This window comes from Lampris incognitus, chromosome 3 (genome assembly GCF_029633865.1).
Source record: "Lampris incognitus isolate fLamInc1 chromosome 3, fLamInc1.hap2, whole genome shotgun sequence".
In the NCBI taxonomy this organism is placed as follows: Eukaryota; Metazoa; Chordata; class Actinopteri; order Lampriformes; family Lampridae; genus Lampris; species Lampris incognitus.
In genome coordinates this window covers 98075151-98100696 of record NC_079213.1, presented here as the reverse complement: position 1 = coordinate 98100696, position 25546 = coordinate 98075151, and the positions used below count along the sequence as shown (strand labels likewise).

General features: G+C 49.4%; 1 protein-coding gene across 1 annotated transcript in view; it reads right to left on the bottom strand.

Annotated features, from left to right (window-relative positions):
- Positions 1–25265, bottom strand: part of zgc:92140 (uncharacterized protein LOC447854 homolog) — a 31768-nt gene extending 6503 nt beyond the window's left edge. Inside the window, exons 1-4 of the mRNA XM_056276650.1 lie at positions 25092–25265; positions 10876–11008; positions 4112–4197; positions 1071–1141 (exon numbers count right to left, since the gene is read on the bottom strand). Coding sequence (XP_056132625.1) covers positions 1071–1141; positions 4112–4197; positions 10876–10966 — 248 coding nt within the window. The 5' untranslated portion in view covers positions 10967–11008; positions 25092–25265. The remainder of the gene's footprint in view (positions 1–1070; positions 1142–4111; positions 4198–10875; positions 11009–25091) is intronic.
- Between the last annotated feature and the right edge of the window lie 281 nt (positions 25266–25546).

Below are 25546 nucleotides of genomic sequence, written 5' to 3'. Positions count from 1 at the left end.
ATGTGTGTGTTCTTGAAGTTCTTGTAGTTTTTGGATGTGTTTTTGTCTTTGTGTTGCACTGCTTTGGGCTGGGGGAAACGACATTTGGTTTCATTTCATGTGCTGCCGTACGTAAAACGAAAGGACAAATAAAGTGTTCCTGATTCCTGAAAGGCAATGCATAGGGTGCATAGAGGCGATTAAAAAGAAAAAATTAATAATACCATCAGGTGTGGAGGTGTTCGTGAAAGAGCTGGGTCTTTAGCTTCTTCTTAAAGATGGAGAGGGGCTCAGTGGATCGAATGGAGTTTGGTAACTCGTTCCACCATCAGGGAACTACAGAAGAGAAGGGTCTGGCTAGTGACTGAGGGCCCCGTTGTGGCGGTAGTGCCAGGAGCCTTTCATTGGCAGAGCGTAGTGAGCAGGACTGAGTGTAGACCTGAATGAGGGAGTTCAAGTAGGCGGGAGCTGTTTTAGTTGCTGTTTTGTAAGCGAGCATTAAGGATTTGAATTTGATGCGGGCAGCAACTGGGAGCCAGTGGAGGGATATGAACAGCGGAGTGACATGTGCTGTTTTGGGTTGGTTGAAGACCAGATGCGCCGCCATGTTCTGGATCATTTGCAGAGGTTTGAAAGTGCATGCAGGGAGAACCTCCAGTAAGGAATTGCTGTAGTCAATGCGTAATATAAGAAGAGCCTGTACCAGGAGTTGTGCTGCATGCTCAGTCAGGTAGGGTCTAATTTTCCTGATGTTGTACAGGGCAAATTGGCATGACCAAGCAATCGAGGCCACGTGAACCTTAAAGGTTAGTTGGTCATCAATCATGACACCCAGGTTTCGGCCAGACTTTGTGGACATGTGTTGGATTGATCCGAGCTGGATACTGATCTGCTGTTGTAAGGACGGACTGGCTGGGATGACAAGGAGCTCAGTCTTAGACAGGTTAAGCTGAAGGTGGCGTCCTTTCATCCATGCAGCAATATCAGCAAGGCATGGTATCTAAAATAATACTAGGCTCTGTATTTCCTTATGTCTTAATAGCTCCTGCTGGAGATTTCTCTTCGATTACTGAATGCTACTGGCTACTTACTTGGTCTTGTTGACATTCGCACCAGACACCTCTTTGTGCTGCTTCCCCCTGTACTGCACATTACTTTTCTCCTGAGAGGACAAAGACGGACAGACAGACAGACAGACAGAGATAATTTAATCTAAATCAGTAAATGGTAAACACTCCAACCCTACAACACCAAGTCAACTCTTCTCAAATGTAGTCTAGGACATGCGATTTAGAGAACGCTATCAGCAAAGCAAGACATATTTTTATTTTTTTGGGAATTTTTTCCCCTTTTTTCTCCCCAATTGTACTTGGCCAATTACCCTATTTTCTGAAGCATCCCGGTCACTGTTCCACCCCCTCTGCTGAGCTGGAGAGGGCTGCAGACTACCACATGCTTCCTCCCGATGCATGTGGAGTCGCCAGCCGCTTCTTTTCACCTGACAATGAGGAGTTTCGTCAGGGGGGTGTGGTATGTGGGAGGATCACGCTATTCCCCCAAGTCCTCCCCCCCGAACAGGTGCCCGACCAACCAGAGGAGGCGCTGGTGCAGCGACCAGGACACATACCCACATCTGGCTTCCCACCTGCAGACACGGCCAATTGTGTCCGTAGGGACGCCCGACCAAGCCGTAGGTAACACGGGGATTCGAACCAGTGATCCCCATGTTGGTAGGCAACGGAATAGACCATTATGCTACCCGGATGCCCAAGACAAGTTTTTCATACATATTGTCACTGTGCATATTTCATAGGCCATGTTTTCGCACGTTCCCTGAAGAACAGCCAATAAATTCCACATTTTGTCTGTTATTCTAACTCTGTTGGGTAAATCATCCACAAATAGAGTAACCTGCACCTTTTTCAACCCTACCGACATCTTTGCTCTGTCCGGCTTATTTAGCAAATTCCTCTCGAGCAGGAAACACCTACTATAATGACCCGTGGTGAGAAACGCATGCTGGCTTGACCATGTGCACTAGCTGTGGGTTGAGGGTTTAAGGTGGAACCTGCCATGGTCAAGATGCATAGTAAGAACCAGCGTCCAAGGGAGCGTACAGCTGCTCTGTGGCTCCACCCGGGGAGGGTCGAGCACAAGCCTGGCCAGGATCCAGGCCAGTTGGCTGGGGTCTCATAGGCCAGGAGGCCCAGGGGACTTAACTGCTTTGTTGTACACATGTGCTGAATGAATTTATGCGACCTTATTTTGGGACTAATGCGTTTAATGTATTGTGCCCATTGCAAACATACATCATTGTTATATTCGGGGTATGTTTATGTTGAATTCTCACCGCCGAACTTGTTTTTTTTTCCCCTAGAAGACTCAATAGCATCATTAATCAAATTCTCATAACTAGCTTACTTAACAAATTACTTGGCAAAAATAAATGGAATAAAAGATGTACTTTTATACAGAAAAACTAATATTTTTGTCATTGTTTGAGATTGATAACTCTGGAACAGAGTTAAATAGATTCAGAGAAGCAGCACCCACATTCCACACACACAATCATGTTAGAAAGGTGTGTGTGTTTGTGTGTGTGTGTGTCAGCGTTTCCGCTAAGATTTTTTTTTGCCGGTCCAATGTCCGGAAAGAATTTATTTTACCGAACAAATGTGAAACTTGCCGGACACGTTCAAAAACAGTTTGATACAAACGCAAATATAACAGCCTACACTTAGATTTCCATTTGGATTGTTAACATCGAACTATCTGTGACATGCCAAGGCTAATAACCTTAGCTGTGCTAGCTAGCGGGCGCTAGCAAATGACCGTCTCCTGTAATATTTGTTCACGTTAACTTGCTTAAAAAATTCCGCTGACAAATTCTGCAGTCAATCGATCATTTGTGTAAATATGTTATAATGTAGAACTGATATAAAAGTTTACTTGGACACTGTTTAGGATACATTACAGAGTCTTTCAGTTATGAAACTATGATAGAGATAACTTCCAACCTAACGTTGACTCGGTATCATCCAGAGGTCTTACCGCTGATATCATTATTCTGCAGTTACGCTGTAACTTAAGGTGCGGTTCATCACTGTGCTTTTCATTGGCTTTTTGTCCATAGAATGAAAACGACCATATATATAACCTTTTCGTGAATTACTTTAATTTGTAAAACTACAAGCCATCCCAGCTATTTCCATTCAGCGCAGCTTCGGACTGAAGTAGAAAACTGGACAGCGGTGTGAAAAGTGAAAAGAGCACTGCAGGCTGTTAATGGGCTGTTTCGCTGTCAAAACAGAAATGTCAAGGTGAGGGATAGCCAACGTTATATCTAGGCTACGTTTTTTATGTGCATGCCTACCGGACATTTTGACCGGCATGTTTTTGTTTTTCCGGTTTTTCATAAAGTTTACCAGTCAAAAACCGGTATTTACCAGCTAACGGAAACCATGGTGTGTGTGTGTGTGTGTGTGTGTGTGTGTGTGTGTGCGCGCGCACGCATGTAGGTTGGGGGCTTGTGGAAATATGCATTTAGCACAAACAATAGCCTATTTGGGGTGGCATGGTGGCACAGGGGTTAGCACAGTCGCCTCACAGAGAGAAGGTTCTGTGTTCGAGCCCCGGGGTAGTCCAACCTTGGGGGTCACCCCGGGTCGTCCTCTGTGTGGAGTTTGCATGTTCTCCCCATGTCTGCATGGGTTTCTTCCGGGTGCTCCGGTTTCCTTCCACAGTCCAAAGTCTTGTACGTCAGGGGATCGGCCATACTAAACTGTCCCTAGGTGTGTGTGTGTGTGTGTGTGTGTGTGTGTGTGTGTGTGTGTGTGTGTGTGTGTGTGTGTGTGTGTGTGTGTGTGTGTGTGTGTGTGTGTGTGTGTGTGTGTGTGATGGCCTGGCGGCATGTCCAGGGTGTCTCCCCACCTGCCAGCCAATGACTGCTGGGATAGGCTCCAGCATCCCCGTGACCCTGAGAGCAGGATAAGCGGTTTGGATAATGGACGGATGGAATAGCCTATTTGCTTAAGCTTATGAAATGTCTGGTAGATTTCTATGTTTATGTGTTGATAATGGACTGTCAGTAGCTGGTTGTGGGTGTGTGTGTTTGTGTGTTTGCATCTCTCACCAGGTTCTCCTGGTTGCGTGCGTTCACCCGGTCCTCCTCTCCTCTCATGTACTTAACCTCCTCCACTCCCTTCATCTTGTACTCATCTGGGGAGAGAGGGTGAAAGAGAGAGAGGCATGATTAAAGGAGTGCAGGATGGGATGACAGGTAATAAACCACCGACTACATTTACAGTATCGGGCTTCCTCGAGAGGCAACACTGACCAGGTCCCTCTGCTCGTCCTGATCGCAATAATTCAACTATGTCATATTAGGTTCAATTTCAAATGGCTCTCCCATTGATTTCAATGTGATGGAACAAACGGCACAAAGGCAGAGTGGAAGATGGAAATACTTGTGGGCAGCGAGAGAAAAGACAGACGAGAGGAGAGAGAAGAGGGGGCAAAAAATGGGAGCAATGAGAGGAAGCTGGAGGGGATTAAAGATCAGTTAAACAGCTTCCGGGCTTCACCGACAGCTTAGACGGCTAAGACAAGCTCTGTGGACATGAGAAAGGTAATGCTACCACCAGGCTGGCACCGCTACACCCCGGATCAGGGACGGGCCATAAGAACCAATACTGTACTGGGGGGGGCGACAACACGTTCAGGTGTAACTCCTCCTTATCATTTGCACTGCAGCAATAGTAAAAGGTCGATGGCAATTTTTGCCGCCCTGGCGATCGGCTTGACGTTTTCCTGATAAACTGCCCTACAATGGTGAAACATGTGCTCACGTGTGCACACATTGCAGACGTAGACAAACACCACCCGTGTCTTATCAGTGTGCATTTTGCCCCAGCTCCTATCGGCAGAGAGGGCAAGGGAACGAGAGGGGGAAGGGAAGGGTCACGGTCTGCCTTTACGTCTGCAAATCTGTCCACGTTTCAGCAGAGCTGGGTGACATATTTATACGGTAGACATGGTGATATGAGAGGAGATATCATCTGAGATTCTGGTGGTCATAACACTGTGATATAACTTGTGATTTTAAAGGCTGCATTACAGTAAAGTGCTGCAATTTTCTCAACTCACTGGACTGCGTTAAGCCGAGTCAAATGAACGCCTCTACCTGCTTGGTCATCATGTGCACATTACTTTTTGGGGGGGGATTCCCCCCCCTTTTTTTCTCCCCAATTGTACTTGGCCAATCACCCCCGCTCTCAGAGCCGTCCCGGTCGCTGCTCCACCCCCTCTGCTGATCCGGGGAGGGCTGCAGACTACCACATGCCTCCTCCGATACATGGAGTCGCCAGCCCATTCTTTTCACCTGACAGTGAGGAGACGTGGCGCATGGGAGGATCACGCTATTCTCCCCAGTCCCCCCCCCCCGAACAGGCGCCCCGGCCGACCACAGGAGGCGCTAGTGCAGCAACCAGGACACATACCCACATCTGGCTTCCTACCCACAGACACAATCAGTTGTGTCTGTAGGGATTGCACGACCAAGCCGGAGGTAACACAGGGATTCGAACCAGCGAGCCCTGTGTACAGAACAGACCGGTATGCTACCTGGACGCCCCATCACGTCCACATTACTAATTATCATTTCTCAAAACCGCCTTCTATGTAAATACTGCATCTTATGACATCACCAACAGAAATCCCCGAAATATCATCACATCACTGAAACGGAGGCAATGAGAGAAGAATGTCACGATATTTGATTTCGTCCTATATAGCCTGGCCCTATGATTCAGTGGGATCATCTGATCCTCTGCCTGCCTGAATCACCTTGTACCCGGTTGAGCCTCCTTCCTTTTTCCTCCCTCTCTCTCACACCACATCTCTCTATCCACACGCAGGTTTGTCTCTGCTGTTCAGAAAGGAGGGCTCACAATCCAGCGTGATGGCTCGATCAGCTGCGTGTTTGTGCAAGTGTGTGTGAGTGAGTAAGAGGCCAGAGGGGTGGTGTGTGTGTGTGTGTGTGTGTGTGTGTGTGTGTATGTGTGTATGTGTGCACGCTTGTCTGCCTGCATTTTCTCCATCGCCAATGTGTGTGTCACTGTGTTGTGCAAAACAAGGGCCTCATAATCTTCTGTAGGATGAACTGTGTGAATTAGTAGTTTTCAGCTCCAGTAAGATGTCCTGAGAGAGAGAGAGAGAGAGAGAGAGAGAGAGAGAGAGAGAGGAGCAGAGCCTGACTACTTTTCTGCTGTTTGTCTCGGGAATGTAAACAAGCCAGAGCAAAGCAGCTCCTGTCTGAACATGCTGACACACACACACACACACACACACACACACACACACACACACACACACACACACACACCTTTCTAACGTTACACAGGCACACCAAACTTAACTCTGCTCTGTCAACAGGCAGGGCATGGGGTACTGGAACAGGAAACAGAATTAAGAGCCGTTTCCTTCTTCCTGCTGCATATTAAGAGGCAAGCCACACAAATATCAAGCCGTGTGTCCCGTATCATGTGAAAGAAACGTGAAGGATTTATTTTTCCCAGGGATAAAATCCATCTTGTGTTTCTCTGCCTAAAGTAACTTAGCTCATAAATCCAAAGGGATGCTTTAAACTTAACATTTGACCGACTTGATTTTGTAAATGGAGGGAGCGCCTTGTTGGGATGACTTCAACATGTTCCTGTGCGATATGTGAACAGCCACTGCACACATCATGACGGATGAAAGCAACGCAGCTTACGGGACTCAAGACCCATCACATCACCGACTGCTCCAATTCAGAAACAGAAATTGCTCAAGCTATTTGGGCTGATGCGCATGTGTGTGTGCGTCGACAGAAGCTCACCGAGACAGTCATCGTAACTGAAAGGAGACAGACAGACAGACAGACAGACAGACAGACAGACAGACAGACAGACAGACAGACAGACAGACAGACAGACAGACAGACAGACAGACAGAGCAAAAGATATCTATTTTGAGAAACAGTGATTTTATGAGGTGGACATCTTTTTCATCTCTGATTAGAGGCCAAATTATTTATTATTATTATGGTAAATTATTATTTATTATTGATTTATTATTATTATTATTTATTGTTATTATCATCAAATTATTGTGATTAGAGACTCTGTGCTGACCCTATGTGTGCACACACGCATGCGCCCGTCCTTATCTGGGTGTGTATGCACGTGTGCCCATCCCTATTACAGCTGGTGGCGGGGGTTTGAATCCTTACATCTTTCATTTTACGCAACTCTGTGGTTTCGCTCTGTGTGAGTCATTTTAATGTCCATTTTGGCCTTGAGCGAGTGTGTGTATGCTCTAACAGCTTTAAGCCGGCCTGCCCATGCTCGTGCTGTGTCACTCCCGTCCGTCCCTTCCCGCTGTCCGTCAGTCTGTCAGCCCTCCCTCCGGCCCGCTCTGGCTTCAAGCCATTACAGGCCCGGTCATGACATTTAAACTCCCAAATCGCACACATGCACGTACATGCACACACAGACACAACAAGAAGCCTTCTCGTGAGCAAGAGGAGCACTTGAATACAGAAACAGTCTCAGTGTGAGTTCAATGGTACCGTGCCAGTGGCCAATCAATGACCTGCTAATACAACAAGCAGGTGTGTAAACCACGTGGAATGAAGACTATAGTGCACCTACACATTTAAGAAAACAGTCACCCTCAATGGGACACCAGGCTAGAGAGGTCAGTTGTCTAATTAGCCTCCAAAAATCAATGTGAATTACTGGGTGAGATGTTGGGCTAGGGAGGTGCAAGTCAACGTGGAGGTCCACTGTCAAGGCTGTGCAGCTGGGCGTCCGGGTAGCGTACTGGTCTATTCTGTTGCCTACCAACATGGGGATCGCCGGATCGAATCCCCGTGTTACCTCCAGCTTGGTCGGGCATCCTACAGACACAATTGGCCGTGTCTGCGGGTGGGAAGCCAGATGTGGGTATGTGTCCTGGTCGCTGCACCAGCGCCTCCTCTGGTTGGTCGGGCACCTGTTCGGGGGGGAGGACTTGGGGGAATAGCGTGATCCTCCCACATGCCACACCCCCCTGACGAAACTCCTCATTGTCAGGTGAAAAGAAGCGGCTGGCGACTCCACATGCATCGGGAGGAAGCATGTGGTAGTCTGCAGCCCTCCCCGGATCGCCGGAGGGGGTGGAGCAGCGACTGGGACGGCTCGGAAAAGTGGGGGAATTGGCCGGATACAATTGGGGAGAAAAGGGGGGGGGTGCAGCTGAAGTTCTGATCCGTCTTGCGAATGGGTGTGCAAGGAGGATGTTTCTGGGGAGCCAGAGCTTATGGTAAGCTCTTCCTCTGCAAATGTCAGGGGATCAATTTCACTAAATGTACAGAGGCAGGTGCCTGCTTGATTACCTCAACGTCAACCCGAGCTTTCGCCACTGAGCTCATGTTAAGCATCTATACCGGGTTTCCCCACATGGCCGCTCACCCTAAATAGCGCCAGGGTTGGTTTCGAAATGTAAAAAAAAAAAAAAAATCAGCAGACGACTTACATCGAACTAGGAAACGCAAGCGAATCAACACACCATTGTGTGTATCCTACTCCCAAACATACACAACACACACCCCGCTCTCACACGCTCCAACTGTAATTATTGCAGACATCAACAGCATAATGTTGTGGAGAGTGTTGCCATTTTCTCTCCTCAGCCCACAGTGTTTGCATAAGGGAGCTCGGCCTTTCCGTTTATTGTGTGTGAGAGAGAGTCGGTGTGTGTGTGTGTGTGTGTGTGTGTGCGTGTGTGTGTGTGTGTGTTGGAGAGGTAGCGGTCGAAGTCTGACATAGCAGGCAGCAACAGTAACTAGGACAGACTATCACACAAACACACTCTTTCACACACTCACGCAGCCTTTGACAGACACACAATCTACTGGGGGACGGGTCAGTGTGTGGGAGGAGATGCTTTCTGATCCGGCGCCAAATGACACTGATGGACCAAAAAAAAAAACCACAAACACAAACACACGTACACAAACAATTACACTGTCAACTGGACACAGAGAGATGCACAGGGACACACTCTGACTGGCACACAATGTATCCGGGCACTGTTCTGCATTTGGAGCGCTGGCGGTCCCACCAAAAACACACCGTCCTTTTCCGGCCCGGTCGCAAGAAGTGCGGCGGATAGAGTGAGTCATTAAGGGGACCGGGACGGGAGAGAGGTTGGTGGGTGAACTGGGAAAGAATGACTGCATGTTGGGACGACTGAAAAAAAACCCCACACAGTTAGAGAGCTTACATGGAAAAGAAAAAGGGGAAAACTGCGGGAATTCAAGGAGCGAGGAAAGAGATGCATTAAGATGCATTATCAGGGGGGGCTTCATCCTGGTAGTTCTAATCCACACTATCCAGGTCAATGGTCTCTTCCGCCTTCCTCCTCCATACACACACACACACACACACACACACACACACAGCTCCACGTACAAAGATTGGTGATATAATCAGTACAGTCCCTGGCCGGACTCACTGTCTTCTGTGCTGCTGACGCACAGGCGCACACACACACACACACACACACACACACACACACACACACACACACACACACCAGCTAACATGCACATGGCGGTCCAGCCCAGACTCCCGTCACTCTGGATTCCCATCAAGAGCACTGATGGACAGAGAGAGCGAGAGAGGGATAGACAGACGGACAGAGGAAGGAAGAGAGGGGAGGGAGGGTGGGGGACACAAGGCCATGACCTAATGTTATGCCAGAGAAGAGAGCTGCAGACAAGGAACATTGGGGGCGGGGGGGTGGTTTGGTGACAGAAGCGAGGCCTTGAGCAGGGAGAGGAATCGGGGTATTTCAATGAAAAGCGGGCTGGGACAGCCTCTGAACATGTTCTCCTTTCCTCTCTCAAGGAGCACGTTTTCTCTCGCGCTCCCTCTCGCTCTCCTTCATCGCCCCTTGATCGCTCTCTCCCATCTCCTGTCTCACTCTGTTGTTCTTTCGAAGAAGCAGGATTGGGAACGCAGAGCAGACAGTACAAGAGGGAGGAGCAAAAGGATGAGGGGGACAGGATGGAAAATCGACGGGAAGAGGGGAGCCAGAGAGTGCAACGATCAAGTGTGAGGAAGGACTTAAAAGGAGGCAGAAAGAGGGTCAGACAGAGGGAGAGAGCGAGAGACAGAGGATGAGGGATGATGGGGATAGGGAGAGAGGGCCTCCTGTGGATTGTCATCTGCCGCGTCCACCGGTCCGTGCGCAGCTCTAGCAGAGTGTTGCTCCTAATTCTTAATCGCTGTTAATCCCTCATCCGCCCATCCTCTCTCACTCTTTCATTTCGACCCTGCCTCAGCACAGCCGTCCACCCAGCCAGCCCAGCCAGAGCCGACGCTCTTAACGCCATACACGTTCCCAGTTACATGTGCACGTAACTCACACGGATATACCTCTCATGGACCTCCTCCCTTCACCTCCTCATTCTTTGCTCTCGACCATCCTCTCTCCAGATCTAAGCACTTAAAACATGAAGGACATTATATATATGGATATGCAACACCAAAGCCAGTACTGAACTACGACGAACTCCCCAGTGGTAAGACTATAGGCCACTAATGTCCCCTCTCGCACAGATCTGGTGTCAACACCGATGACTCCCATAAAAACAGGGAACTGATACTAACTGTCTGGAATGGAGAACTTAACACTCTGTCTGAGGTAATGTCCCGCAATAAAGAAAAAATATGTTGTGTATGCACACGGTGCAGTGGGCCCTACACTGAGCGATTACCAGAGCAAAGTGGAGCTGTGAAGGTTTTACTGACGTGCAAGGGAGGGCGTGTGCACCTGAGTGTCTGAGTGTGTGTGTGTACGCCGACCGACCTGTGAAGAGGTCTCCGTTGCTGTAGGCCTTTCCGCGTCCCTCCTCATCGTTGGGCACGGCAGACACCTGCTTGGCTGAGGTGCAGCCCATGGCCTCACTCTCTGGAGCCTCTCCTCAGCATCTCACACTCACCTGGGCGACGGAGGGAGGAAAACAAAGAGAGAGACAGAGAGAGAGAAAGGATGTGAGGGGGAGGCTTTCACATCACAACTTGTAATCTACCTAGTCTGTTTTTTTTTTAAAGCTGAGTGGGCACTCGCCTAAAGTGTAGAGGGAGAAAGAGTACGGGAGACACAGGGCAGAAAACTCCGGCGAGGTTTGAACCAGGTAAACAAGATGAGGTAAACCTGTTGGGTTGGGACATGTTACCTGTAATTCTTCAGGATTGCAGCTAAGAAAATGTCTTATTTTAGGGGGGGGTTCCCCCTTTTTCTCCCCAATTGTACCCAAACTCCACTCTTCCAAGCTGTCCCGGTTGCTGCTCCACCCCCTCTGCTGACCCAGGGAGGGCTGCAGACTAACACATGCCGCCTCCAATACATGTGGAGTCGCCAGCCATTTCTCTTCACTTGACAGTCAGGAGTTTCTCCAGGGGGATGTAGTATGTGGGAGGATCACACTGTTCCCCCCAGTTGCCCCTTCCCCTGAACAGGCGCCCCAACCGACCAGAGGAGGCGCTAGTGCAGCGACCAGGACACATACCCACATATGGCTTCCCACCCATAGACACGGCCAATTGTGTCTGTAGGGACGCCCGACCAAGCCGGAGGTAACACGGGGATTTGAACGGGAGATCCCTGTGTTGGTAAGCAACAGAATAGACCGCTACGCTACCCGGACGCATTCAAGAAACTAGCCAATTCATGAACATCCACTCACGATTGCTTTTGTAGGTGCTCATTTTAGTGGTTACTTCAGGTGGGACTTTCCTGGGAAAATGAGATTCTTACGTCTTTTCCATTAGCAGCCAAACACAGAAGAATAATCACGTGTTCACATCCATTACTACAAAACTGTCGCTCTCGCCCCCCTGAATCGTCGCTTAAAACCAAATTTACATAGCAAACCATCCACCCATTATCCAAGCCGCTTATCCCAATTGGGGTCGCGGGATGCTGGAGCCTATCCCAGCAGTCACCGGCCGGCAGGCGGGGAGACACCCTGGACAGGCTGCCAGGCCATCACGGGGCTGACACATGGTCCTTCCCATGTGCCAATTCCACTCAATAAGGAAACAAACACTTAGGCAAGCAAGGACATCCGTCCTCAGACTGTACATCCAGCCCTTTCCACCCAGCCAGCCAGCTAGCTAACTAGTTAAACATAGGTGTGTGTTAATTTTATGTTATAGAGAGTTTTTTTTTAATTTAAATCAAATATCTTTTTTCTATGCAGTATAGCTGGACAGACATACATTATAACGCACCAGAAACCCGGAGCCATCTGTGATCAATTTTTTCCCCAGTTTTTTTCAAGCTGATTAAGAACCAATGTTGTGTGCCCATTTCTCATGGGACTCACAGACGAGCGCACTAATGATTAGTTTGCTTATGTTGTCACATCTACACATCATAACACATTTGCATAAAGGCTAAAATTTCTAATGTTCCTCTTGTCGCCTCAGTTGGTGTCGCCGTTTGTCACTGTCACTGTGATGTCTGCTCGTGTTGCCCGTCACCCCCTGGGAATGACTGACTTCCTGCTGCTTACGGATGGATGTGGATGCCAGCTAAGGTGCATAGCGGAAGGATCGAAGGAGAAGTACAGTTGTTGTGGCTTACAAGCAGACGTGGCAGACCAGGCTCATAAAAAAAAGACCTTCACAAACAGATTTGATGACTACATCAACAGGAACTCGGGTTCAACCATGTTTATGTCCAGCAGCAGGGAAGGTGCTGACACAAAGGCACTGTTAACGCCATTTCATTTCTAATGCACCTCTGGGATTTAAAGTGGTTGATCAGTTGGCAGCATCACCATAGGTATCAGTCAGTTCCTTGGGCGCCCAGGTAGCGTGGCGGTCTATTCCGTTGCCTACCAACACAGGGATCACCGGTTCGAATCCCCGCGTTACCTCCGGCTTGGTTGGGTGTCCCTACAGACACAACTGGCCGTGTCTGCGTGTCTGCGGGTGGGAAGCCGGATGTAGTATGTGGTTATGTGTCCTGGTCGCTGCACTAGCACCTCCTCTGGTCAGTCGGGGCGCCTGTTCCGGGGGGGAGCGGGAACTGGGGAGAATAGCGTGATACTCCCACGCGCTACGTTCCCCTGGCGAAACTCCTCACTGTCAGGTGAAAGGAAGCAGCTGGTGACTCCGCATATATCGGAGGAGGCATGTGGTGGTCTGCAGCCCCCCCCCCCCTCCCCGGATCAGCAGAGCGGGTGGAGCAGCGACTGGGACAACTTGGAAAATAGGGTAACTGGCCAAGTGCAATTGGGGAGAAAAGGGGGGGGGGGATCCAAAAAAAAAAAGAAGTATCAGTTTCTTAAGAAAAAAAAAGGAATGATCTTTAAGCAGTGTAGCCCGAGCAACTCAACACCTCTCTGGCAACGAATCCACATCTTTTAAAAAACGTTGTTTCCGCTTTACCAAGCCTCTCTCGGAGTTGATCCTGAACACCGCCGGTTATCGTGTATGAGAACATGAGGGGGGGGGGACCCACACACACCCAGCAGGGGAGCCGACACAGAGTTGCCCCGTGTTCCTTTCACAGCGGCGCCTCGCTGTCAGTCAATCACGCGCTGTCACGGAAAGCCTCGGGCTGGCGGGCGCATCACACCACAGACAGCCTCGCTGCCACTCACACACGCCATGTGCGGTCAGCTTGCACACAGGCACAAGTGCCCCGTGTACACACACACGCACACTATTTGTAAGAATGTGAATGGGGAGTCCCTTCCACACACACACACACACACACACACACACACACACACAGCCTAGCTCAACGATCAGTCCGTCGCCAAAATAAAATAAAATCTGCAGCGCCAGAAGCTAGGAGACAAGGACTGGCAGATGCACAGAGGGGGTTGAAAGAGAATAGGTGAGAGGAGGAGACAGGCAAACAGAGAGACAGAGAGAGAGAGAGAGAGAGAGAGAGAGAGAGAGAGAGAGAGAGAGAGAGAGACAGAGACAGAGACAGAGACAGAGAGAGAGAGAAAAGGCAGAATCAATGAAGAGATGCACGACGGCAAAGCAGAGGGAGAGGAGGGCATCCATTTAAGATGAAGGTGGGATGAAGAATCGTTGGAATAAAGAGGAAGGACAAGTTCACAGGGAAATGTGTGAGCCTTCTAAAGACTGGCAGCCTCCTCTCCCTCGCCCCGCTCCTCCTCTCCCTCGCCCCGCTCCTCCTCTCCCTCGCCCCGCTCCTCCTCTCCCTCGCCCCGCTCCTCCTCTCCCTCGCCCCGCTCCTCCTCTCCCTCGCCACGCTCCTCCTTCAACTGTTCCATGGAGCCTTTGAAGCTGACAGGAGGCCAGCGTTTAACTTGTGTTTAGGCTACTGCAGACCGGCCCCCCAACCCCTCTGGACGCAACACAAAGCACCAGGTGTGCCCGATCACACAGGGGCAGTTGTGAGGCCGCGTACGCACATGTGCACGTAGTGTGCGCACTCATGCAAACCCTGTGACTTACTGTATGGTTAATGTGGTTTCTGTTTGAATAACAGATCGCCGCTTGTCTGTCTAGTTCATGTTGCTGGCATGTGCACTGCTGTGTGTGTGTGTGTGTGTGGGTGTGTGTGTGTGTGTGTGTGTGTCAGAGAGAGGAGAGAATTTACACATGAACCTCCTTCTCAAGCCCGAGGCTCAATAACATAAATCTCCAGAGGCTGAGCACAGCTTACACACAACTTTCTTAAAGGTCTGCGCACACACACACACACACACACACACACACACACACACACACACACACACACACAAAGAGAGAGAGACAGAGAGAAAGAGCAAGAGCAAGACAGAGAGGGGAGGGAGAGAGAGAGAGAGAGAGAGAGAACGAGAGGGGGGGAGACAGGGGAGACAGAGACAGAGAAAGAGAGAGAGAACGAGAGAGAGACAGAGAGAAAGAGCAAGAGCAAGACAGAGAGGGGAGGGAGAGAGAGAAAGAGAGAGAGAACGAGAGGGGGGAGACAGAGGGAGGGAGAGACAGAGAAAGAGAGAGAGAGAACGAGAGAGACAGAGAAAGAGAGAACGAGAGAGAGACAGAGAGAAAGAGCAAGAGCAAGAGAGAGAGGGAGGGAGAGAGAGAAAGAGAATGAGAGAGAGGGGGGAGACAGAGGGAGGGAGAGACAGAGAAAGAGAGAGGCAGACAGAGAGAGAGAATGAGAGAGAGGGGGGAGACAGAGGGAGGGAGAGACAGACAGAGATTCACACCTGACTGGGGAAAAAAAATCAAAACACGCAAGTTTAGGATGTTCAAGTCAGCTGCTCCCTCAGCTCCAGCCGTGTGTGTGTGCGCGTGTGTGTGCGTGTGCGTGCATGTGTGTGTTTGCGTGTGTGTGTGTGTGTGTGTGTGTGTGTGTGTGTGTGTGTGTGTGTGTGTGTGTGCGTGCCACATGTGGCTGGGGGGCGAGGCCTGGTCCAGAGGGCAGCTTATCAGTCGGTTCCAGGCAGTCAGCTCACTAGTACCACCTCTGTGGAACAACTCAATTACCGCCGTCCTCTGTCTGTGTCTGTGTGTCTGTGAAAAGAATATTTACGTGCACTAAAAAGAGGAAGCAAACGCAGTCTTCACATTTCTCCATTTTATGTTACTTGACCAGAGATGCACGGGTGCTGCATCTTTTTTTTCTTACAGAAAATGCAAGCGGTAATTTTCACACGCAGACCAGTGACCACATCTACTTTACCAGTGGCTGGACGTCAGTCCGTAAAATGCCCATTCTGCAGCGGTTAAAGGCAGGAGTTTCGGGGCGCCTAGAAAGCCTGCTGTACGGTTAAGCGTGAGAGAATCACAGCGCAGGACTAGAGAGACAGACCACAAAGGGAGGGAGAACGGGAGAGAAGAAGAGAGAGGAAAAAAGGAAATGCGGGAAAGAACAAAAAAAAAGGGAGCAGAGAGAGAGAGACAAACGGAGAGCCTCCGAGCCGAGATAGAGCCTGACACAATGCGAGTGAGCCGAACGCTGGATTAAAAAGCCCTCCGTCTGAATTTGCTGTTGGATCTTGACAGATTATTGGTTTCAACAGGTCCTCAATGTGTGGGAAACGTCCGCCTGATCGGCTTTGATTTCTGCGCACTGAAACATCAGATTGTGAGTAAGAGCAGGCTAAAATTAGGCCCGGCAGTCATACAACTATTACGTGCAAGGAAAATGCTAGGCTGTGTGAAACTGGAAGCCAAGCAGCTCCCACTTACTGTGGGTTACACAGCTGGTTACGAATAAACAGTCAGTGTCCTGACTGCTGCAGAACCAAATACACTACGATGGGTTGAGACTAAAAACTTAGGGCCGTAATTGAAATTTGTTAAAAAAAAATTAGTGAGTGACCGTTTTGCCACTCGGTGGATCAGTTCTAAAGCAACTTACGTTATTGTGAGCGTACGTGACTTGAGCGTGGGTGACCCCCGTCAGAATAAAACCCGAGAAAGAAAAAAAAAAGAGAGAGAGAGTTGGTGCCACGCTCTGCCCTCTGAGACAGTCAGATCAACTTACAGGACCACAGTGTGGTGTTGCATAGTGTTGGTTTAACCCAGTCTTGTTTTTTTTTAGGGGGGGGATCCCCGCCCCTCCCCTTTTTTTTCCTCCCCAATTGTATCCGGCCAATTACCCCACTCCTCTGAGCCGTCCCGGTCGCTGCTCCTCCCCCTCTGCCAATCCGGGGAGGGCTGCAGACTACCACATGCCTCCTCCAATACATGTGGAGTCGCCAGCAGCTTCTTTTCTACTGACAGTGAGGAGCTTCCCCAGGGAGACGTAGCATGTGGGAGGATCACGCTATTCCCTCCAGTTCCCCCTCCCCCCAAACAGGCACCCCGACCGACCAGAGGAGGCGCTAGTGCAGGGACCACGATATATACTCACATCCAGCTTCCCACTCGCAGACACGGCCAATTGTGTCTGTAGCGGACACCCGACCAAGCCGGAGGTAACACGGGGATTCCAACCCAAGATCCTGTGGCAATCTCCAGATCGCCTGTGTTGGCAGGCAATGGAATAGACCGCTACGCTACCCAGACGCCCAGGTTTAACCCAGTCTTAAGGGCAGATGGACAATGCCGTGCAATGTTAGCCTGCCGCAGAGTTGTTAGCTTGCCACCACTGTTGCGTAAGTGTGTCAATGGGACAAGCCTGCTCTAGCAAGTATGCTATCTCCCGTCTTCTATCAGTCTCATCTCTCCTCCCTCTCTTACACGCACACACTCATACATAATCTGATTAACACCCGATGTCTGAAGGGAAATAAGAGTAACTGACACACAAATATCCAAGACATCCCTGCAGTTGGTTCAAGATGCTCAGTGTTCATCCCAGGCATAGCCCAAGATGCTATCCCAGGCATAGCCTAATTTACAGATGGAAATAATGGCATGATGTCAGCCAGCAGGATCTGCATCACCCACTTGAACGTCAGAATCAGAAACACTCAAAACATGGTTTTCCCCAGCCCACAGCAGTGCAACACAAAGACAAATTCTTTTTGTCTTTCCCTGAATTCCTGGAATCAGAAAATCCCGGAATTCGCTACCAATGTAGCAAATTCAGGGGGCAGCCGAGAACCGCCGCAGCCAGGATGCAAACCCAGGGCGACTACTTAACCAGTCAACTAAAGGGTCCGACCCATTAGCCAAGGGCTCGTGAGTCTAGTCATTCGTGGCCATTACACTAAACCCCTCCTTCGGGAAGCGCGTCCCCACGCTTCAGCATACCAGCTCCCTCACGCCTCTGGGCACACGTGCTTCCGATGGCCTCACGGTCTCACCATCCCACTTCTGACACCAACGTAGTGAATTCGGGGGGCAGCCGGGACGCGAATCAGGGTCTCCCGCACCACAGGCGACTGCGCTAACCAGTCGACTAAACTTAAGACTAGATTTGGGAAAGACAGCCCTCTGCCAAGGGGCAGCGCTTTTACCCCTCAAGCCATCTCAATTCCTTCAACATAAATCTCCTGCACGCGCACAGACATCGTCACGATGATAAGCTTGATCATAAAGTAGGCCTTGACTTCACAAAGGGCCTTAATTCATACTGAAAGTGTTTTAAGGCTGAAAGGCATTCTTAAACACAAACACAAATAACTAAGCTTTTGGAATGAATATAATTAAGAAAAAACACAGGCTTGTCTATGCCTGCAGACCTGGAGGTGGGATGTGACCTACTCCCCGGTTGTGTGAATAAGCTCCCTCAACAAGTCAGTTTGTCAAAGGAGGAACTCAAAAGAGCCGTGGGGAAAGAGACGAGTGTACCATGCACACTCAGAGCGTTTACTTGCATACACACACGTACACACACACACACACACACACACACGGGGCAGTGTGCAAATGTTTCTCAAATACAGGGCTGTGTCAGAGGCAGTGTAAGCAACCGCAGAGCCTGAAAAACTGGCTGAGGGAGAGGGAGAGAGAGAGAGAGAGAGAGAGAGAGAGAGAGAGAGAGAGAGAGAGAGAGAGAGCGAGAGAGAGAGAAGAGAAGAGAGAGAGACTATGCTGGAAGGGGGGAGAGGAGAAGTCACAGGTAGCAGGTTTGACAGAAAGTGTTCAAGGATAGGGGCGTTTTTCACTTCCATTATGTTCCCTGGATTACCTCCTGTCACAAACCCGATGGCAGCTAGCTTCTGGGTGTGATCAGCAAGGTGGCTGCCTGAGAGGAGAGATGAAGAAACATGGGGGGGGGGGGCGCAGGGAATGGTTTCACATAAAGCACATAGCCTCAGCCCAAGTCTATGGTGAGACTCAGAGCTTCAGGCCAGCTCTGCGAAGCTTTCGGTTCGGGCAGAGACACTGACAGCATCTCAGCTGGTGACAAAGGACCACAACTCAGAGATCCACTTTCTGCCTAGCTACGCTGTATTTGGTGTTGTGCAAGCTAGTGTTGTTGAGACATGGTGTGCTGTGCTGTGCTGGACTGGACTGAGCTGTACAGTGCTGGGCAGTGCAATGCTATCATGACTGACTCCGATATTCAGAACTTTCATATGAAGCCAAGTATGATGGAATATGGCAAATAGAAAGTGCATCAGAGCAAAACCTCATAAATATTAGCCTGGAAATATGTGTGTTCATGTTTATGTAATATGTGCAGCAGTCCTTTTGTTTGGGTTCCACTTCTTGGACGCTTCGACGATATTCTTAACCAGAGAGACTTGGAACAAGGGTGACTGCAACCTACTATTTTGGTTGCATGATTGGCAACACTATAAAATGATTGCAATAAACTTTGACATTTATCATTTTACAACAGCAGAAAAGCCTTAAAGGACCCGCGCCCGAGCTCACTTCACAACACACCGATGGTGAATTACAAGCTTTTACTGTGCTGCACTTTGCCGTGTGTGTCTTTCCATCTCTCTGTGACGGGGCAGAGGTTCAGTACCACTCCTCAGCCAACGCGCCATAATATTTACTCTAGCCAGGCAGCAAATGCTGCAACTCTACTCTTGTCCCAGTTTAAGCACTCAATCAGCCTGACAAGCCTGGGAAGCCATGCCAACACACACACACACACACACACACACACACACGCACACACAATTTCTCCTGAGTGGAGTGGTGTTGCTGAGTGCATGTCTCCATTCTCTCCAGTTGCTTGCCGTCGTGTGAGCAGCCAGCACTTCTTTTCTCTTTCTCACTATTGTAATGAGGACGAGAAGTGGTCAAGGAGAGAAGGATGTGAGAGGAGGACAAGAGCAGGGGAGGGGGGCTGGGGAGAGCATAAGAGGTCCTCTGTTCTGTTTAGTGGAACCAGAGTCTGGCCTTGTGACCGACAATGACAGATACGTAGGCTAGCTAGCTATTGTATGTGCTGGGAAGAAATGTGAGATGGCTCTAAACAAGTTGTTGAATACATAGTAAGACTAAGTTTTTTGTTTTGTTTTGTTTTGTTTTTTTACCCCAACTGTATCCGGCCAATTACCCCACTCTTCTGGATCGCTGCTCCACCCCCTCTGTGATCCGGGGGAGGGCTGCAGACTACCACACGCCTCCTCCGATACATGTGGAGTCGCCAGCCGCTTCTTTTCACCTGACAGTGAGGAGTTTCGCCAGGGGGACGTAGCGCGTGAGAGGATCATGCTATTCCCCCAAGTCCCCCCCCCCGACAGGTGCCCCAACCGACCAGAGGAGGCGCTAGTGCAGCGACCATGACACATACCCACATCCGGCTTCCCACCCGTGGCCAACTGCGTCTGTAGGGATGCCCGACCAAGCCGGAGGTAACACGAGGATTCGAACCGGTGATCCCCGTGTTGGTAGGCAACAGCATAGACCGCTACACTACCCGGATGCCCCAGACTAAGTTTTTTGTTTGGTTTTTTACATCAGGCTGATCAAGCCAAATAAAATGAAAATAAGAAGTCTGCATTGCTCTTCCTTTTTTGTTGTCTCCTCAATGACCTATAGGGAGAGACAGAGTGGGGAGGAGGCAGAGACAGACAGACAGACAGACAGACAGACAGACAGACAGACAGACAGACAGACAGACAGACAGACAGACAGACAGACAGACAGATGCACAGACAAGCAAGCGCACAGATGAGCGAGTGCATTTCTGAACACCAAACTTAATACATTAGTAGACAATCCTAATTGGCATTTAGCCTAATTGCTTTGCAAAGCCGACCCAATAGCTTTTCTCTTCTATCCAATTCCGCTGTGTTCAGGTCAGCGCATGAGGCGGTAAAGGGGGTGAAAATAGAGTCCAATTCTTAAATTGAAATGAAACTGAAACAACACACGCGCGCGCGCACACACATCACGCAACACAGCAAGAACCTAAAACTTGCAAATAAGAGAAACAGGTGGGAAAATGTAACACCTGACATCGGCTAAATGCTAGTAGACTTTGGGGTGCAATTTAGTACGTTTGCTATGCTGGCAACAAGTATGACTGGCACCCCACCAATCACCGCTCGGAGGCCTTAATCTATACTTAAAAACCAGGTAGGTGGCATAACAGTGTAACACTGGGAAATACACTTGGCATCAGTAGTACCGCTGCCGTCCGCTGCTGCTGCACCTGCAGAAATGTGTGCATGGCATGGTTTATGTTTGCACATGTGTGTGCGCGTGTGTGCATGCATGTGTGTGTGTGTGTGTGTGTGAGAGAGAGAGACACACACACACACAAAGCTTGCTCGGTCATCACGTTGCGTGTTAATCAGTTGCACGTGGCCAGCGGGCCACACCTACCCCTCCAACACAACAGCTCCACCAAGTAAAGCCCGTTTGTGTATTCTCGCACTTATCCATGCGAATTGCTTGCAAATCGATCCACAAGTGGCGTAACAAAAAGCATATCACCATGAATATTCGTTAAAATCACCACTGCCGAAGAAAAAAATATAAATCAATCCGTAATTGGCAGGTGTGCTGCAGGATAATTGGAAAAGCAGTTTCCTGGATGGGTGTGTGTGTGTGTGTGTGTGTGTGTGTGTTTGTGTGTCAGACTGCGTTGTCTCTAATGAGCCTGTGCACCTGCAAGAACAGTTGGATTCAGAGTATCGGCGGTGGCAGTGAAAAGAATACACTTGAAATGTATACACCTATTCCGGCCTCGGCTCGGTTTTGACAAACCGGTTGCAAATGAGGTTTGGTATAATGGGCCTCCATGGCTGGTGGGATTTCAGCTAATATTGTTCTTTCAGACGCAGAATAAATGGCAAATGGACTGCGTTTACAGCGCTTTTCTGTGTCTATTATCCTACACGGTCATTGAAGCACCCGTACGGCTCCGATGGGAGAAAGTAATGAAACCTCTCAGTCAATACAGCCTTCAATAGCTCCTAATTGAATGCCCGAGAGCCTAACAGGTGCTTTTCTGAGGCTTATGGGCCATACCAACCACAGACAGTAATAAGGCTGTGTACTGAAATACAATAACCTACAATTGGTGACGCAACATTTTTTTGCTGTCAATATCAGTACAATACCATTGATGGGAGGTCAACAGCATGGGAAAGATTTCAAATAGTGGATTATACAATGACATTGCAAGTTTTCTAGCAGTCTTAAGGGATCTTTTCCATGAGAGTCCATTGAGCCAAAGTCTGATCTGCTTACAGAAGCGCAATGAAATATATGCAGTTGTTAAATAGAAAATAATCTACTCTATCACATGATATACAATACATTTCTCATCCATCCATCCATCCAGCAGTCATTGGGCGGCAGGCGGGGAGACACCCTGGACAGGCCGCCAGGCCATCACAAGGCCCACACACACACACACACACACACACACACACACACACACACACACACATTCACACCTAGGGACAATTTAGTATGGCCGATTCACCTGACCTACATGTCTTTGGACTGTGGGAGGACACCACAGCATTTCTCACATATAGGTACATTTGAAGGTATCAGATCTGGTGTCAGTAACAGAACATTTCCAAATATATCCAGCCGTACAGCTCATCACTCTTAAGGTTATTTCAAATCTTAACATCAGTACATTGATAAAATGTATTTTTTCACGCATGTCCTGTATCCTCTCCCATATAAAATTGACAGTCAAGTCAAGCACTTTAATCGAGAAGCAGGTTTGCCCAGATCCTATCAATGTACCATGTACATTACCAACTGTGATGACAGATATGATCCATCTGATGTGGATACACTACACAGAGCCGCCGAGCTGCACTTTAGCCCAAGAGTGAGATACTAAGAGTAAAAGATGGAGACGCACATGATCAAGGCAAGCTTTTACCCAAAGAGTGGTTGACAATGTCCCCCACGTCCCGTCCAAAGTGGGCTCTGAACACTAGCTGCACTGTAAATGTTGTCACGATGAGACTTGTGTGACAGACACAAGCACACTGGCACATTGACATGATCCACCTTGCTGATTCAAGAGGAACGGAGACAAACAGTTCACAGACTGCTTTGCTGTTATGTGTGTAGGCTGCAGACATGCAGCTTTAAAACTCAGACAGCGAGACAGAGACAAATATGCAAAGGCCAGAAATCACAAGGCATCACACAGATGCATGTCTTATGGTTTCAGGTTGCATCATGTAGTGTTGGAGCTTTGTATATTGAGCCAGACCAGCCATCCAACCAGCAAATTAGTCAAAGTGATGGAGAGACAGACATCCAGAGAGACAGACAGAATCCAGAGGGATCATGTTGTGCTGGCTTTGTGCTTTTTGCACTGGAATATGGACTACCTCATCTGACACCAAACATAACTCAGCAGACACACACACACACCCACCCACACACACCCACACACACACACACACACACACACACACACACACACACACACACACACACACACACACACACACACACACAGGAAAGACATCCTGGTAACCATGGAGACCACCTCTAATGGTGAAGTCAATGATATTTCATCATGAACCTAACAGGCTAAACCATCACCTAAACTGCCATCAAAATCTGCCCAATCAGTTCCTGGGAATGAAAGACACAAGGTGAAGAGGCCACGGGTGGACGGATGGAGGGATGAAGGGATGAATGGTCAGACGATGAGTGAGAGGATGGGGAAGGGAGGACAAGAAGACTAATAATAGACCGCCCTGTCACACAGAGAGTGAGAAACAGAGCGCAGGCAGGAGAGCGAGAGATAGGGGGATAGAAAGGGGAAGAGAAGGACAGGCGGGCAGACAGACAGACAGATGGGCCGAGAGAGAGAGAGAGAGAGAGAGAGAGAGAGAGAGAGGGAGGGACGGAGACTCCTGTGTTTCAGTCGGTGCGGGCTGTGCAATAGTTTGGCTGCTGTCTCTACTGCTAGATGCCGGAACCACAGACACTGCCTTCTGGGAAGAGCTAGTGATGGAAGGAGAAAAGGGATGGGGGAGAGAGGCAGATGGAAGCGGAGATGAAGCCAGACAAATAAATCAAGTGTAAAGGAAGGCTCGCTGTGATGGCCACCCAATCACACGGGTTCTGGTGCATCATCCCAACCTATATAGCCCTGATCTTCCTTCTGTTGACAGGCCGTTGTGCACTGTAATGCTGAGCATACAAACACTCTCACACTAGGGTGCTGTACAACCACCAAACGGTCGTAATGGGCCGGTATAGTTCACAAATGGCCATATGGCACTCCTACACAGTGTAGTCAGACAGACATCAGAATCCAAGAGACAACTATTTTACCCTTTTGGAAACATGTTAACAGTGAGTCTGCCTGATGGTCGCCAAGTAGGTTCTGGTAATGGGACTGGGACAGATTCTTCCACGTCTTGAGAGCAAAGACATTCGCAGTGCAACTACAACTTAGGGTATGGGGGGTGTGATGACCATCCTGAACAGACTCCGGGGTCCCGGGGAAGGTAGCAGTAGGACGGTCGGTCGGTGGCGGTGGCGGCAATGGCAGGCAGACAGTCGCGGCGAACACAGCTGTGTCCAGCTGCGTCGTTCAAGAGACACTGGGCGCATTGTTCCCCGCACGGAAAAGCAGAGTTCTTGGGGGGGGGGGGGCAAGAGGGAGTGCAAACGGGCTAACATGTGTACACGTATTCTTTCATACCCATACCCCCACGATGTGCATCTCACGTCAAATCCCCCCCTTTTCTTGACTTCAAACCAGGTTTTTGGTTGGGTTTTTTTTTGAAACCGAAAGAAAAAACAGGGGGAAGGAAAGCTGAGGACGGAGACGGAAACAGCGGGACAAGGGGCCAAGCCAACGAGGACGTGTAACATTAGCGAGACAACGGCGTCCAGAGAAAACAATCATTCATTCAAAAAAGAAAACGGGGGGGGGGGAAAAGAAAGATGACCCACGTTGTGCCTAAAATGTGCTGCCATCTGCAACGAGCGCTACGGACAAGACACCGACCGGTGGTGGCGAGGAGGGGAGGAGGGGGGAGGGGGGCAAACAAGCGAGAACCCCAAGATGCAGGAAGGAAAGCGCCGGCTAATCACGGCTCACTCAGGAAACAACAACAAAAGACGGAGCGGCGACAGAAAGATATTATTATACGCACACATGCGGGGTTTTAGGTGGCTCAGATGACGCCTTGGGGGGGGGGGGTCGTTTTTCTTGCGCAAAAACACAACGTCGGTACTTACTTGTGATGAACCGGTTCCGTTCGGTCCACTTGAGAACTGCCGGGCTTCAGTCGATCGGGCGGGCGGGAGCAGCGGCGTATATGGAGACTGGCTGAGGAGCGCAGCGCCGAACTGAGCGTAAACCGTGGCTTGCGTCATTTCTCCAGGATGCCACTATTCCGCGCAGCAATGCAGCCATCTTGCTGAGGAGCGCCCCACCACTGGACGAATATTGTTTGTTCACTTTACACTGTTAACACATTAGTCTATATTGCTCTTGTTTTGGGCAGCGAGAATATGAAAAAAAAGCAGCTCTGTTGAAAAGCAGAGAAAGCGTCGGCATTAACTTGTTTGTGCTGCTTTTGAAGCAAGTGTGTGTGTGATTTTTCCCATATCTGTAAATGCACCAGCACCTGAGGTAAATGAACCTTTAAAACCTATATGGGCGCTCCGGTGCACTCTATGGAGTCGGACAA